The sequence below is a fragment of the Thalassophryne amazonica genome, chromosome 9 (assembly GCF_902500255.1).
Source record: "Thalassophryne amazonica chromosome 9, fThaAma1.1, whole genome shotgun sequence".
NCBI classification, from domain to species: Eukaryota; Metazoa; Chordata; class Actinopteri; order Batrachoidiformes; family Batrachoididae; genus Thalassophryne; species Thalassophryne amazonica.
Genome location: NC_047111.1, coordinates 63,518,135 through 63,535,782, shown reverse-complemented (window position 1 = coordinate 63,535,782; position 17,648 = coordinate 63,518,135). Strand labels below are relative to the sequence as shown.

At 44.0% G+C, this 17,648-nt stretch overlaps 1 protein-coding gene across 1 annotated transcript; it reads left to right on the top strand.

Moving 5' to 3' along the window:
• Positions 1-15,294: 15,294 nt before the first annotated feature.
• Positions 15,295-15,997, top strand: LOC117517943 (olfactory receptor 52E4-like). The gene is given in 2 exon segments (XM_034179069.1): positions 15,295-15,755; positions 15,757-15,997. Coding segments are annotated over 2 exon segments (702 nt in total).
• Positions 15,998-17,648: the final 1,651 nt, after the last annotated feature.

Below are 17,648 nucleotides of genomic sequence, written 5' to 3'. Positions count from 1 at the left end.
ATACGTCTTTGGGATGGTTATGAGTAATTTTTTTTCTAATAGTTAAATTTTGTTGGCAAAGAAAGTCATGAAGTCATTACTAGTTAAAGTTAATGGAATACTCAGCTCAATAGAGCTCTGACTCTTTGTCAGCCTGGCTACAGTGCTGAAAAGAAACCTGGGGTTGTTCTTATTTTCTTCAATTAGTGATGAGTAGAAAGATGTCCTAGCTTTACGGAGGGCTTTTTTATAGAGCAACAGACTCTTTTTCCAGGCTAAGTGAAGATCTTCTAAATTAGTGAGACGCCATTTCCTCTCCAACTTACGGGTTATCTGCTTTAAGCTACGAGTTTGTGAGTTATACCATGGAGTCAGACACTTCTGATTTAAAGCTCTCTTTTTCAGAGGAGCTACAGCATCCAAAGTTGTCTTCAATGAGGATGTAAAACTATTGACGAGATACTCTATCTCCCTTACAGAGTTTAGGTAGCTACTCTGCACTGTGTTGGTATATGGCATTAGAGAACATAAAGAAGGAAGTGAAGGCACATGCTGCCTGTGTCCCTCCCCCCATAGCTGCTCTCTTTCTATGCGGGGGGAGCCACAGCCGCAACCGCAACTGGATGTTCCTGGGAGCTGTGTGAAACAAACACGCATGAAAAAAAAGAACGACAAAAAGAACAGCTCCCGCGCAGCCGCGACTCGGCTCCCTTCGTTCATATTAAAGAGCCGTTCAAAAGAATTGGCTCGTTCGCGAACGTCACAACACTAAAACATAACTTTTCAGTTATCTGATTATCTGTTATCAAAGTTCATTTTTTGGTTATCTGTGCCCACCACTGGCTAGTTGTGAAAACAACAACATTAAATATAAGTGTATACACTTGATTAATATCAAACAGTAGAATAAAAGAGTAATATTTCCAATTGGAATTGGAGAAGTGACTTAAAATAGTTTAAAAAGATTATTATGCAAGATAAAACTTGATAATAAATGTTTCAGTTAATAGTAGTTATTCTTTTAAGTGGTACAGAACAGTTAAAAGTCACCGGAAATTTTTTGCATGCAATACAGGCTAGCTACCAGCAGTCAGCAGGCTATCTGGTTACTGTAGCATGCTATTAGATGCTTAGGGGAAGCTAGGCTAACTGGTTAGACGCTTTAGCTGCGGTGATTAGCACCTGGGTTAATTCAATTGTCGGAGCCTCAGCGGTTGAAAGCAGCTAACGGCCTGCTAGCACGCTATCGCCTCTTGCTTTCCGATGGCTGATTAGTGTTCAATCTGGGTTAAGGGTCGTTAGCACGGCTGTAGAAGCTAGCGTGTGTTAGCGCTATATTAGCAGGCTAGTACTGTCGACCGTAGCACAGACAGCTGAGATCGATTGAACGAAATTACACGGAATGACTAACATGCAGGTTTCGTGCAGTGAGTCACTGTTAAAAGCAGCTTGGTTCATCAAGTAACGCTTAATGAAACAAATCGTGATGATTTTCAACACAGCTTGTGACTGCTAAACAGCTTGGAGCGGGTGCGCCAAGATGGCAGCTGTTTCTGTCGAGCGTATGACGTAGCACAGGTTGACGTTGGCGCATCAAGCTGCTGATAGCGTTGTGACGTAGATCGCACACAGAGGGGGTTTGAAGCAGGCAACGAATACAGTGATTACAAAAATTTGGAATCTCGCAAATTCTGCAATATGTATTCTGGTGAACGGTTTAAACCTGGAAACTCACAGAATTTAACCATCACCGGGCCTCACATTAAACATGAATTTCTCATGTGTTAAAAATACAGCACTTTTTTTTTTCTCCCTCTCTCTTTGGCACCAAAAAGGCTGAGACGTTTACTTGTTTGGTAGACGATTTCTCGGCAGTGAGGTGAAGATGCTGCCCGGCTCTTATGGAGGTGTGGATGATGATGATGAGTGACAGCTGGCATTGTTGATGAGTGACAGCTGCCACTCCCGGTTGCTCCGGGAGGATGAGGATGTGAAACTATTGACGAGATACTCTATCTCACTTACAGAGTTTAGGTAGCTACTGTGCACTGTGTTGGTATATGGCATTAGAGAACATAAAGAAGGAATCATATCCTTAAACCTAGTTACAGCGCTTTCTGAAAGACTTCTAGTGTAATGAAACTTATTCCCCACTGCTGGGTAGTCCATCAGAGTAAATGTAAATGTTATTAAGAAATGATCAGACAGAAGGGAGTTTTCAGGGAATACTGTTAAGTCTTCTATTTCCATACCATAAGTCAGAACAAGATCTAAGATATGATTAAAGTGGTGGGTGGACTCATTTACATTTTGAGCAAAGCCAATTGAGTCTAATAATAGATTAAATGCAGTGTTGAGGCTGTCATTCTCAGCATCTGTGTGGATGTTAAAATCGCCCACTATAATGATCTTATCTGAGCTAAGCACTAAGTCAGACAAAAGGTCTGAAAATTCACAGAGAAACTCACAGTAACGACCAGGTGGACGATAGATAATAACAAATAAAACTTGTTTTATTTGTTATTATAGTGGAGGACCACCATCCTCCACTATCGTGAGGATGGTGGTCATATCCTAGGACGGCGGGAGGCCCGTGACGAAGTCCAGGCCGATGTGGGACCAGGGGTGGTGGGGTACAGTTAACGGCTGGAGGAGACCCTGTGCCCGTTGGTGGTCTGCCTTTCCCCTGGTGCAGGTGGTGCAGGCCTGGACATACACCCGGACGTCGGCTTCCATAGACGCCCACCAGAAGCACTGCCTGACCACTGCCATGGTTCTTCGCACCCCTGGGTGACAGGAGAGCTTGGACCCGTGACAGAAGTCCAGGACAGCAGCTCTGGCTTCCGGTGGGACGTAGAGTCTGTTCCTTGGGCCGGTCCCCAGGTCCGGGTTCCGTGCCAGGGCCTCCCGGATGGTCTTCTCCACGTCCCAGGTGAGGGCTGCCATGATAGTGGACTCTGGGATGATGGGTTCCGGTGGATCTGACAGCTCGACCTTGACCTCCTCTTCATGGACCCGGGACAGGGCGTCAGATCGCTGGTTCTTTGTCCCGGGGTGGTAGGTAATCCGGAAGTCAAAACGCCTGAAGAACAGTGACCAGCGGGCTTGCCTGGGTTTCAGACGCTTCGCGGTCCGGATGTACTCCAGGTTCCGATGGTCCATGAAAACCGTAAATGGTACCACAGTTCCCTCCAACAGGTGTCTCCACTCCTCAAGAGCCTCTTTCACCACAAGAAGTTCCCGATTGCCGACGTCATAGTTCCGCTCCGCCGGGGTCAACCTACGGGAAAAATAGGCGCATGGATGGAGAACCTTGTCGGACTCTCCGCTCTGGGACAGCACAGCTCCTATCCCTGAGTCAGAGGCATCCACTTCAACAACAAACTGGCAATTGGGATCGGGCTGCACCAGAACGGGTGCAGACGAGAACCGACGTTTCAACTCCCTAAACGCGGCTTCGCACCGATCCGACCAGGTGAAGGGGACTTTAGTGGAGGTCAGGGCCATCAGGGGGCTAACTACCTGGCTATAGCCCTTAATAAACCTCCGGTAGAAATTTGTGAAGCCGAGGAACTGTTGCAGCTTCCTACGGCTTGTCGGTTGGGGCCAATCTCTCACCGCCGCAACCTTGGCCGGATCGGGTGCGACGGAGTTGGAGGAGATGATGAACCCCAGGAAGGACAAAGAAGTGCGGTGGAACTCGCACTTCTCACCCTTCACAAACAGCCGGTTCTCCAACAACCGCTGCAGGACCTGACGTACATGCTGGACATGGGTCTCAGGATCCGGGGAGAAGATGAGGATGTCGTCCAGGTATACAAAGACGAACCGGTGCAGGAAGTCCCGCAAGACGTCATTAACCAATGCCTGGAACGTCGCGGGCGCATTGGTGAGGCCGAACGGCATGACCAGGTACTCAAAGTGACCTAACAGGGTGTTAAATGCCGTCTTCCACTCATGTCCCTTCCGGATCCGAACCAGGTGGTACGCATTTCTAAGATCCAATTTGTTGAAAATTTGGGCTCATTCATGTGATTTTACTTTGGCCCTGCTCGTGTCCATAGCTTCGTCAGCAGGGGGAGCTGTGGCTCCACGGAGCTCTCTGACTGTGGAGCGTGGGGACGGCGGCACCCTTTCGGACCCGGAAGGAAGAGGGACGGCTCGTGCCCGGCCACGCCCTTCGCCCCGCTCCCGACGGTGTTCTTCTAACCGGTTGTCCAACCGTATAACCAGGTCGACAAGCCCGTCAAAATCAAGCCCGTTATTCCAGCTGGACCTCGCAGCCGAGATGCAGAAGTCGACTGCGTACTCGGCTGCACTCCGACGTCTCTGTCTCATAGACAGCAGCACAGTCGAAGCGGTCTCGCCTCTATTGGGATGATCAAACACTTATTTAAACTCCCTCACAAACCCAGTATATGTCGTTAGGAGCCGTGGATTTTGCTCCCAGAGCGCCGTAGCCCATGCGCGTGCCTCTCCTCGAAGCAAATTGATGACATAAGCCACCCGGCTAGTATCTGACACGTACATGACGGGACATTGTGCAATGATGCGCGAACACTGCATTACGAAGTCCGCGCACGTCTCGACACAACCTCCGTATGGTTTTGGTGGGCTTATGTATGCTTCAGGGGATGGGGGGAGTTCGTTGAATCACCACTGGAATGTCTGTATTTTGTACTCGGTCGGCTGGAGGAGGTGCTGCAGTGCCTCCATCCTCCGATTGAGTATGACGTTCTGCTCGGTTACTAAATCCAACCGAGCAGTGAAGGCGGTTAAGATTTGCTGCAGCTCTCCTAACACGCCTCCTGCCGACACCTGTGCACCCTGTGTTTCCATTGGAGGTTCAAGCGATGGTTGACGCCCCTCGGGATCCATGACGCTGGCCGAGAAATCCTGTTGTGAAAAGTGTAGGAACACAGACCCACAACAGGGGGCGCAAATGAACGGACAATGGAATAAGCCAAATATAACAATTTAATGTTGTGAATGTGCACAACAGAGCAACAGACAACACAATTGAGATCAACAGTCAAATTAGTTACAGTGATGTGTGAGCAGGCTTGAGGATAGAAGACGCCCGTCCAGAAAAGAGCCGGATCCCACACGCCTTCCACTCCACCGGACCTGAGGCAATCCTGAAGCCACCAAGCGCTGGGTCCCCAGGTGGCCACTGCCTCCGGCTGTCAGATCGGGTACTGCTGGCAGGAAGAACAGACAGGTGATGGTGGGTGTGTGAACACCCAGCAAACAGTTCAATATAAAGGTGGGAAGCACCTCCACCTCTCAATCACAATTCTCTCGGAGCTCGTGCAGATCCTGATGTCACACTAAACAGAGACTGGAATGAGGAGCGGAGATACGCCAACTAGTAAGTAAGTAAGTAAGTAAATTTTATTTATATAGCACCTTTCACAGACAAGAGCCACAAGGTGCTTCACAACATAAAAGCAGAGTACACCACACAAAACATCAGACAATGGCCGAGACATAAAAACATAAAACATAATATAGGATCACAGAGCAGCCTAAAAGCTAAGCAAACGCTTGAGTAAAAAAGAAAGTCTTAAGTTGGCTTTTAAAAGTATCGACAGAGTCCAGTGAGCGCAGAGAGAGCGGGAGACCATTCCAAAGCCTGGGAGCAACAGCCTGGAAGGATCGCTCTCCTCTGGTTGCAAAATGGGTGCGAGGAACCATCAACAGATTTTGGTCCACAGACCTCAAAGCCCTGGCAGGGGCATAAGGCTGGATGAGGTCACAGATATAGGGAGGCGCCTGGCCATGTAGAGCTCTAAAAGTTAAAACCAAAATTTTAAAATTGATCCTGAAGGACACTGGCAGCCAATGAAGTTCCTTTAAAACTCCCCAAACACAGCCACGTACTCATAGTGTACAAGAGGTAAGTCTGAAAACTCAGAATTAATGTCAGTCCAGCACAGAAGTAAAGACGTTACAACTGTATGGCACCAAAAAGGCTGAGACGTTTACTTGTTCGGTAGACAATTTCTCGGCAGTGAGGTGAAGATGCTGCCCGGCTCTTATGGAGGTGTGGATGATGATGATGATGTTGTGTGGGCCGCCAGAAGAGGAGGTACTGCTGGCCCACCACCAAAGGGAGCCCTGCCTGAACTGCGGGCTTCAGGCACGAGAGGGCGCTGCCGCCACGGACACAGCCGGGAGTGACAGCTGTCTCTCATTAATTCCTGACAGCTGTCACTCATTCTTCATCATCGCACTCCATAAAACCCAGACGTCATCTCCACCTCATCGCCGAGATATCATACTTCTTTGGAGGTAATATCCTCAGCCATTTATTTTACAATATATCTGTATATTGTGAGTGTTTGCAGGAGTACCGGTCCTTCTTTCTGTGGAAGCTGAGTGAGTGCTGGACGGCACTCTTTTTCCCTGAGGAATCACTGCGGTACTCTGCTACATATTGACTGAGAGGTGGAGGTGGCATTCCCACCGTTGTTGTTACTGGGTGTGCACACACCTACACTTGACTGTCTTTGTTCTCGCCAGCAGTACCAGATCCGACAGTCGGGGACGGTGATCACCTGGGAATTCGGGACTTGGCGGCTCCAGTATTCACCAGGTTCAGTGGCGGCGGAAATCGTGTGGTTCCGGCTCTTCTCAGGACAGATGTCTTCTATCCTCAAGCCTGCCCACACGTCACCTTTGTGATTTGACTGTAATTATATTCTGAGATTGTCTGTATTTCGTTGTGCACATTTCACAACATTAAATTGTTACTTTTTGGCTCATCTATTGACCGTTCATTTGCACCCCCTGTTGTGGGTCCGTGTCACTACACTTTCACAACAGATGAGTGACAGTTGGCGTTGTTGATGAGTGACAGCTGCCACTCCCGGTTGCTCCGGCGCCCTCTCGTGCCTGAAGCCCGCACTTCAGGCAGGGCGCCCTCTGGTGGTGGGCCAGCAGTACCTCCTCTTCAGCAGCCCACACAACACTTACAGTAGTAAGTTCTACCAGTCAAGTCTGACCCCCTCTGTAAAACCATACAAAATCATAGACAACATCACATGTTTAAAACATTTATTTAACTCAGTCAGGAGTTAAATAACAGTACATATCACATCAAGGAATTTGATGATGAATTTCACTGAGCAATTATTATATGACATTCAGATAATTTGGTTTAGTTGCGGGAATTTAAGAATGAATTTTGTCCTAATCATCAGGGAATTTATTTTAGTATTTATTAACGTGAGAGATGGTTAGTGACAGTGAATAGAGTCAAATAAAGCCACTCTGTTTTATCTGACACCCTACCCCGGTCTTACTTGGAGGCGCTGTGCAGATGGTCTTCTGGGAGGTCAGAGGCGGGGAGCGTTCTCATTTTCAGTCGATGAGCCATCTGTTGCCACAGCTGCTTCAGGGACCTTGACAAGGAGACTCCGTTCACCCCGCCCGGTTTCGTTTGTTACCGGGAATGCTTTCCGTAGTTAGGCTGTGACAAATTGCTGCACGACTAAGCTGACCTGGATGTTTTTATCTCTGCAGCACTTGTAGTCTGGGATCATCAGAAGAAAGGTTTGAGTGTCTTTATTCTCTAGTCACCAAAAATCAAAAATTCGTCTTTCGTCATCGTCTTTGGAAGCCAGGTCAAATCAAAAATTCAATACAAAAATAGTTGACTTTGTAAGAAACATGTTCACAAGATGAATTTGAATTTCAAGAAGAAAAAGGTTTTAATTTGAAAAATTGCAAAAGGAAGTTAAATGCGCCTGCACGTTTAACTTGACAAAAGTGGAGAATAAGATATTTGTAGAAAAATGAAAAAGTAATTTCTAGCATTGCAAGAAATAAGCAAGAAATACATTTAGAAAGCACATGGTGGCAGAAAAAGGGTCATAAAACTTTTGGGAGCTAAGGCCACGTCTCGAGACCCAAGAGAAAGAAGAGGCAAGAACAAGCGTAAGAGAAGAGGGAAGAGGCTGATTTCCCAGGGGTGCCTGCTTTTAAAGGGTTAAAAGCTCTACCCCCAAGAATTCTAGGTACTGTAGTTTTTCTCTGCGTTCCTTTGTCTAGTTTTATAATAAATAAATTGTCTGCGATCCTCAAATTCCCCCTTGAAAACCAAGCAAGTCGTTTACTGCAAAACTCTAGTAAACAATTTCCTTAGAACTACCACACAACATGATTAGATAGGAAAAGCACATTGCATAAACTTTCTACAATCTATGATCAGAGCAAAATTGGCACAAGATAAATTCCATGTGTGGGATTAAATGATCACAGGTTATTTATTTTCTTCTTTTTCTATTACAACAACAAAATACACTTTTTAAATGTGGTTAAACTTTTATAATACTGTACAAGGTAGTTACATGCCCTTCCCCAATTTGTCCAACAGGGGTCACTCTTGGTTCATGGACTGAAAGGGACTGGGTTTTGGATTTCATCATAAAACATAAAATCTGGTAATCTTGCACCAATTTTAACCAGTGTGATTTTCAAGTTGAGGGCAGTTCTTCTGTGGTATGACCTTACTGGAATCTTGCTGTAAAGATATAGTTTTTAGCCTCTGGGAAAAGTAGGTCTTTCTGTGGTCTGTGTTTTTGGAGGTAAACCATCTGGTTTTGGTGATCTGATAAGAAATCAACTCCTCAGTAAGGAATGCACTTTGTTGGGGTCTTAAATCCTGGTCGGGGGCAGTTTTATGACACCTGGCCATCCTGTGTTATGGTCAGGAAAGCCTCCTTTTGACAACTCAATATATCCCAGATCTTTGGGACATATTGGGTTTCTCTGAAGACAGATCTTATGACTTTTGCTTAATGCAAACTTAGGAAGTTGTTGAATGCAGGCTCCTCGCTACACACTCAACTAATAATTTGCATCACTTTTTACCAAAATTGGAGCAACTTTAACCTTTGACCCCTGTCCAAATTGAAATTGACCTTTGTCACCATTCTTGCTGTTTTTACCCCATAACTCCAGAACATTCATTCACAGGTAGTCCAAACTATACCGTTTTGGAATCTTTAGGATCAGACAAATAATATGGAATACCTTTCAATATGATTGGAGCATCTTTTAATTTTGACCCCTGTGTAATTCTTCAATTGACCCCTACTTGGCCACCTATTGAAAGTTCATGTGGCCACTCTGCATTTTTAAAAGAGTAATGTCTAAGGAGTACGTGCGCCAAATTTGGTGCTTGCATCAGCATTTGAAACATTTTTTCAGTTATCCGCTGCACTAAGACATAGAGTTGTTTTGCAGATTCTCACAGGAACAAGGGAGGAAGCCTGAAGCATGTGGCCATGACCTGTCCTGTACAGGCCAGTCAGGGACGAGTATGGAAAAGACACTCGAGGGAAGTGACGTGCTGGGAACCTCTCCTTCCGAGACAGTTATGCCACACAACGCGAAGGGAGGAGAATTCCCAGAAGCCGACGGTTCTCACCAACCTCTTGGACCAATGAGGGGAAGGGACAAAACAACGTCTCTAGAATAGCTGAATCATCATTAGAGGAGGTTATTGAAGTGAATTATAGATAGCATGGGGGACTCTTCTTCTTATCTCCTGCTGAGAGCCAAGGCTACGTCAGGACTGAGAACAGGATCCACAGAGCTCTGTGTAAGACTGATTTTACTCCTCGATGTTGTTTTAAATAAAACTCTGTTCTGAACGGTAAAACAGACAGTGTGCAATCTGAACAGATTATTTTGTATCATGACTTCTTTGGTTCCACCTTCCCTGGGATTGATGGACGCACGGCGACTGGTGGACAAGGCCAAGGGTCTTGAGGGGCCAGTCCCCCAGACATCCATGTATATTTTAATGTGCAATTGTGCTCAAATGTTTACATACCCTGGCAGAATTTTTGATTTTTTTTGCCATTTTTCAGAGAATATGAATGATAACACAAGAACTTTTTTCACTCATGGTTAGTGGTTATGTGAAGCCATTTATTGTCAAACAACTGTGTTTACACTTTTTAAATTATAATGACAACAGAAACTAACCAAATGACCCTGATCAAAAGTTTACATACCCTGGTGATTTTGGCCCGATAACATGCACACAAGTTGACACAAATGGGTTTCAATGGCTACAAAAGGTAACCATCCTCACCTGTGATCTGTTTAATTGTAATCACTGTGTGTATAAAAGGTCAGTGAGTTTCTGGGCTCCTGACAGACCCTTGCATCTTTCATCTACTGCTGCACTGATGTGTCTGGTTTCTGAGTCATTCGCTGTTTTGCAGTTGTGAATCTCGCACAGTCTCACGGCCTGTGACTCACGCGAGAGGTCAGTTTGAGCAGAGTTCAGGTTCAGGGTACAATGTAAACACACCTTGTGAAGTATGGATAACAAGACAACATCAGGGCACAGCAGAAATTCATCACAGGTGCTACACCTCTTCTTGATAACCCTCTCAACTTGAGAGAACATCTGACCGCTTTTCTCAGTAACAAGTAATCTAATGCGTTAATCTTTCCAAATCAGTAATGTGGTTAAAGTTAGTTCTCCAAGTCATTGTGCGTTAATATTATTTTTGTATCGTGGGTCGATAGCAGCAGCCTGTGGGCAGGCGGAGGTCATGGTTCGAATGAACTGCCCACTTCGCTCACGAAGTGTTTGATGTTGCGAGCTTTTCATGTTTTCTGCAGCACAGCTCTGAGTTGATAGAACAGCTGTCAACTGTGGTGACAGCAACACACCTGCAAAGCACTGAGACATTTTTACACTTTTTTTTTTCTTTAAAAATCTGTGCCGCTCCGTGTGTGTCCTTGCTAAAAACAGTTCTCCACAGCACCTGCAGGCGCAAGTTCTGGTTGCCTTGATGAATGTTTCTGTGTGCGCACAGCCTCTCCAGCCAAAGATGGCATGCGAACGTGCACACAACCATTTGTGGTGCACCGCTGTTTGTGTGTGTGCACACAGCCTCTCCAGCCAAAGACAGCATGCAAACATGTGCACAGCCATCTGTGGCGCACAGATGTCTGTGGTGCACAGCAGTTTGTGTGTGTGTACAATGTTCGTGCAAGGCAACGGACTTGGGAGGTTGGACAAAATTGGACGACAGTCAAACGGAATGCTGACAAGGTACAGGAATTATGCAAATGATGAGGAATCGTCAAGACAAAAAGCAAAACGGAATACGGATAAACTGAAGTTGTCGTCGGGATTTGTACAGGAGTGAAACTGGACGACGGTTAAATGATGTCTCTGACAGTCAACATAAATCCAGATTTCTTGTTTAGTTTGGCTTAAGTATCCTTTGTTAGTGCCGTGTGACCGGGGCTTCATTGCCAGGCAAGTTCAACGGACAAAATACCAACATTCTGGGTGCAATAAAAATGTTTTCACTATTTGATTTCTTTGTGTGACTGACATCGTTATTCAAGCATTCAAAAGGCATGGCGTTTTCTGGTTTTATGGTGTTATTTATGGTTTTGTGGCCCTTTGGGAGCCATAAATCATAACGTTTTTATGGCTGTGACCCTTTGATGACCCCCTTTTGACAACTTGTGTCCTTCTTTTCTCTCTGTCATGTATGCCAAAACTTACCACAATACACCAGTGGGGGGCACAGATAACCAAAAAATTAACTTCGATAACAGATAACTGAAGAGTTATCTTTGATAAAGATAAAATGATAAACCACTCTAAAATGTATCGGAAGTTACAGATAACCGATACATTCCAGTATTGTCTCTGTTGATTTTGAGTTTTAACACCACGATTGCTTCTGGGAGCATCAAAAGCAACAACAGACCCAAACAATGAGCCAGCACTTCTGTCTTTGAACATCTTGCTCCTTGCTGGAAGCTCCTGTTTAACTACATGGTTTCCAGCACAGCAAGCTGAGTAGAGCCATGAAGCTGAACTCTCTACTCAATCACAACATTTCCATCAGGCCGTGGTCTTGGAAAATAAAGCAATGCTGAGTTATGGTTTGGTATATAAATAAAATGAATACTGATAGAATAACTCCATTAATGTCAATTCTGTCATTTGTAGAAAGGTAAAATATAACATATCTCTTTTAATGTTGAATAATACACTAATTCTGAAGTTTTGTAACAAACAGACAGATCGCAAAGGATTCTGGGTAAAATGTACATCCGCTAAACACTGATTGGTTGAGTCATTCATTATGTAAACCAACACGTTAATGTGACGTGTGTCGTGTCTTGGTGTTTACAGATAAATGTGCTTTTGTAAAATATTCAATTTTTTAATTTGTAAAAACAGGCATTTTCAAAAAAAAAAAAAAAGCCAAGTTGTAATTACACTCAACAAAAATATAAACGTAACACTTTTGGTTTTGCTCCCATTTTGTATGAGATGAACTCAAAGATCTAAAACTTTTTCCACATACACAATATCACCATTTCCCTCAAATATTGTTCACAAACTAGTCTAAATCTGTGATAGTGAGCACTTCTCCTTTGCTGAGATAATCCATCCCACCTCACAGGTGTGCCATATCAAGATGCTGATTAGACACCATGATTAGTGCACAGGTGTGCCTTAGACTGCCCACAATAAAAGGCCATTCTGAAAGGTGCAGTTTTGTTTTATTGGGGTGGATACCAGTCAGCAGGTCAGGTTGTCAGTTGTGGCCTGTGGAATGTTGGTCCACTCCTCTTCAATGGCTGTGCGAAGTTGCTGGATATTGGCAGGAACTGGTACACGCTGTCGTATATGCCAGTCCAGAGCATCCCAAACATGCTCAATGGGTGACTTGTCCGGTGAGTATGCCGGCCATGCAAGAACTGGGACATTTTCAGCTTCCAAGAATTGTGTACAGATCCTTGCAACATGGGGCCGTGCATTATCCTACTGCAACATGAGGTGATGTTCTTGGATGTATGGCACAACAATGGGCCTCAGGATCTCGTCACGGTATCTCTGTGCATTCAAAATGCCATCAATAAAATGTACCTGTGTTCTTCATCCATAACAGACACCTGCCCATACCATAACCCCACGGCCACCATGGGCCACTCGATCCACAACATTGACATCAGAAAACCGCTCACCCACATGACGCCACACACGCTGTCTGCCATCTGCCCTGGACAGTGTGAACCGGGATTCATCCATGAAGAGAACACCTCTCCAACGTGCCAAACGCCAGCGAATGTGAGCATTTGCCCACTCAAGTCGGTTACGACAATGAACTGGAGTCAGGTCGAGACCCCGATGAGGATGACGAGCATGCAGATGAGCTTCCCTGAGATGGTTTCTGACAGTTTGTGCAGAAATTCTTTGGTTATGCAAACCGATTGTTTCAGCAGCTGTCCGAGTGGCTAGTCTCAGACGATCTTGGAGGTGAACATGCTGGATGTGGAGGTCCTGGGCTGGTATGGTTACACGTGCTCTGCGGTTGTGAGGCTGGTTGGATGTACTGCCAAATTCTCTGAAACGCCTTTGGAGACGGCTTATGGTAGAGAAATGAACATTCAATACACAAGCAACAGCTCTGGTTGACATTCCTGCTGTCAGCATGCCAACTGCACGCTCCCTCAAATCTTGCGACATCTGTGGCATTGTGCTGTGTGATAAAACTGCACCTTTCAGAGTGGCCTTTTATTGTGGGCAGTCTAAGGCACACCTGTGCACTAAGTTCCTTCCCACTGTTGCCAAGTGCTTGCTCATAGGGGGTCGTTTTGACCGTTGGGGTTTTTCATAATTATTGTATGGCCTTGCCTTACAATATGGAGCGCCTTGGGGCAACTGTTTGTTGTGATTTGGCGCTATATAAGAAAAAAGTTGATTGATTGATTGATTGATAATCATGGTGTCTAATCAGCATCTTGGTATGGCACACCTGTGAGGTGGGATGGATTATCTCAGCAAAGCAGAAGTGCTCACTATCACAGATTTAGACTGGTTTGTGAACAATATTTGAGGGAAATGGTGATATTGTGTATGTGGAAAAAGTTTTAGATCTTTGAGTTCATCTCATACAAAAAGGGAGCAAAACCAAAAGTGTTGCGTTCATATTTTTGTTGAGTGTAGATAATATAACCGGTGTCAAAAATAAATAGAACACTGCCATGATCTACTGGTGCCAGATGTCCAGTACTTAAGCTAGGTTTACACTGTGTGAGTTTTGGCCCTTTTTCTTCTGATTTTTCATTCGTGCGCAAATTTCAGGTTAATTGCGTGTCCTGCATCGTTTAGTATACATGGAGTAATGAGCTGCGTTTCACATCTCACGACCACCTCTCGCACTGTGCCTGTGCAAACACCGCAGACCTGTCTTGTAATGTTTTTTTTGTTTTGTTTTGTTTTTAAACTTTGATGTCTCCCATTGAGAGTTTTTGTAAATTTAGTTTGAAAAAAAAGCTTCTGTTTACATTTTGCTTCTGGAAACACAAGTTCGATGTGTGGTTTTTGAACGTACAATGTGTGTGAGAACATAAATTGTGTGCTCTGAATTTTTACACCGTGCGATTCTGTGGTACACTTTGAGCTGGAACCGAGTACGGTGATTGAAAATATCAGTCCAGCTTCAGTTTGAATATGGCCATGAACACTACTAGCCTGTAGATGGCAGTAGAGACTTGCCAAAACAAAATGCCAATCTGTGTCAGCTGCTACTCTGCTACATTTAAGATGCGTGGAATTTAATAAACGCAAACACAATAACGTATATAAACCCAGAGAATATATTCATAAGAGTTTTAGGCACTAGAATTTAATGCTGTTATCCGTGGAGCCTGATCAGTGTCTCAAATGCATTTTTCATGTCGTGAACATACTGAGATTATCCTATACCCATAATGCACCTGGACACAGCATGTCTACACTAAAACCTTAAAATTTGGTTTCTTCTCGAAGCAGATCTCTTTTTGCAGGAGGTAGAACTACACATCTGCTACAAAATGTTTAACAGGTAGGTGTTCAACTGATTTTAAATTTTATAAGAGTTTATAGTTGTTCAGCTTTGTTTACTGTGTTAACGGTCTAAATCTATCTATCTATCTGAAGATAATTAGTCCGATAATGGTTTGCAAAGTTATTTGAAAAGATAATCCGATAATGAAAACATTATCTTTGATAATTATCGGTCATCGGATTATCGGAACTGTGCCCACCACTGCAAAACACACAGTTAAACCAATCCAAACAATAACAAAAACAACCAACAAATGACACACTCGCCTTCCAAGAAACTCTCACATGGCCCACTGCCAGCATGCACTGGAGAGAGAGCGAGAGAGAGAGAGAGACATTTGTCTCCATATAGGACACAGCTGACAGAGACATTCTGCTCTGTCCACAGTGCTGCAGACAGTAAAAGCTGAACAATGAGTCATACAATGGGACTGGTCAACTCTGTTCTTGGAAGAAACATCACCTTTGTTCGTCCTCCATATTTCATATTAACTGGATTTTCTGGCATACCTCATATGAACTATTACTATGTCTTTCTCTTTTTTGTTTATATTGTGTCAGTGTTGAGAAACACAGCTGTGATGGCTGTAATATTGTTGGACCAAAATCTAAGAACTCCAAAATATGTTGCAGTTTTTAATCTTGCATGGACAGACCTGCTTGGTAGCACTGCTCAGGTACCAAAGGTTCTTGACATCTTTCTGTTTAATCACCACATCATCTCCTATAATGACTGTATGACATTTCTTTTTTTCTGCTACATGTGTCTTTCTATGCAGGCTCTTAATCTGGTTGTTCTTTCCTATGACAGACTGGTAGTGATCACCTTCCCACTGCACTATCACATGAAGGTCACACACAGGTTCATGTTTTCTTTGATTGCGAAAAAAAGTAAAAGCTTTTAAAACCTGCAGCGCTCACCTTTCATTAGTGGCAATTTATTTCCTCCCAGTTTTAATGACATTTACCTTCAATAGATACATTGATTCAAATGGCAGAATTATAAACTTGTCTCTGACCTCTGTCATTCCACCCACATTAAACCCATTTGTTTATGTTCTACAGACACAAGAAATCAAAAAATCTGTGACAAGGTTGTTGAAAATCAAATGCCTTCGTACAAACTGAATTCTATTTTCACAATGAATAAATTCAAAGTGCATGATACTTTAGACTATCACTGCATACCGTATGTTTTGGAATACACAACACACGTAAAAATTGCATCTTAAAGAGCAAAAACACAGATGTCAGTTGCACCTCTTTTCTGACGGGAGCGTGCATTGCCGCTTGTCGGCAGGCTGATGCGGTCAAAGTTCAACCCAATGCAACTTTCGACGCTCTGAGCTGTGACAATAGGAATGACGTGTCGGGCCAAAACACTGAAGACTAGTGGCAGAAACCACTGATCTGTACAAAACAGAAACATCACAGGACTGCTCATTTATACAGCAGTTTTCTGAAGAAAAATCCTTGGAAATGTTTTTTTGTTGTTGTTGTTTGTTACCTCAAAATTTCTGATTACTGTTAAAAAAAAAAAGTTTTGAACACTTGTAATTAAAATAGCTAAATAAATCAATAAATGGTTCTTTAGAAACCTTTCATTTGTAAATTAAAACCACCTGTTATTTCAGATTAGATAATTCTTGTTTAACATAAGTAACCTCGGACATTTATTTTTAGACAAATAAAATAACATGAAACTTTGTACATTTTTAAAGTCTGGTAGATTATTTATATCTCATTTCAATCAGAAAAATAGACACTGTAAATAAATACAAATGTTTATTATAAATGCAACAGGAAATAATTTAACAATGACTGCAGTGTGATTGTAAAGTAGGATTTCTGTGACATAAACCTCATGATGAATTTTTTTATATAGTCATTTCAACTTGCAGTAAGTAAGTCCCTTCAGCTGCTCCCTTGTTTGCACTTGGGGTCGCCACAGCAAATCCAAGGTGGATCTGCATGTTGAATTGGCACAAGTTTTATGCCGGATGCCCTTCCTGACGCAACTCCACATTACATTGAGAAATGTGGCAGAGGTGGGATTTGAACTGGGACCCTTCCGCACTGAAACCAAGTGCATTAACCACCTGTATACATATACGAGGTCTCTTAGATAATAAACCGACCCTTTTATTTTTTTTTTTAACTATATGGATTTGAATGACATGCGATGACACCAATCATGCTTGAACCCTCGTGCGCATGCGTGAGTTTTTTCACGCGTCGGTGACGTCATTTCCCTGTGGGCAGGCCTTGAGTGAGATGTGGTCCCGCCCTCTCGGCTGAATTCCTTTGTTTCACACGCTGCTCGAGACGGCGCGTGTTGCTTTATCAAAAATTTTTCTGGACCTGTGAGGAATATCCGAGTGGACACTATTCGAGAAATTAAGCTGGTTTTCTGTGAAAAGTTTAACGGCTGATGAGAGATTATGGGGTGTTTCTGTCAGTGTACGGACTTCCCACGGAGCGGGACGTCGCGCAGCGCTTCCAGGCGCCGTCGTCGGCGTGTTTCGAGCTGAAATCATCCTAATTTAAGGCTTAATTCACCCAGGACATCGTGAGAGAACAGAGAAGATTCAGAAGAGGCCGGCATGAGGAATTTATGCGGACATTCCACTGTTTAAGGACATTTTTTTAATGAAAGACGTACGCGCAAATTCGCCGAGTCGTTTCCGTGATGACTCGGCAAATCTGTGTGCGCCACGACAGGAAAAACACCTCCGTGTTGAAAACCATTTGTAGAATTCAGGCGGCTTTTAATGGCTTT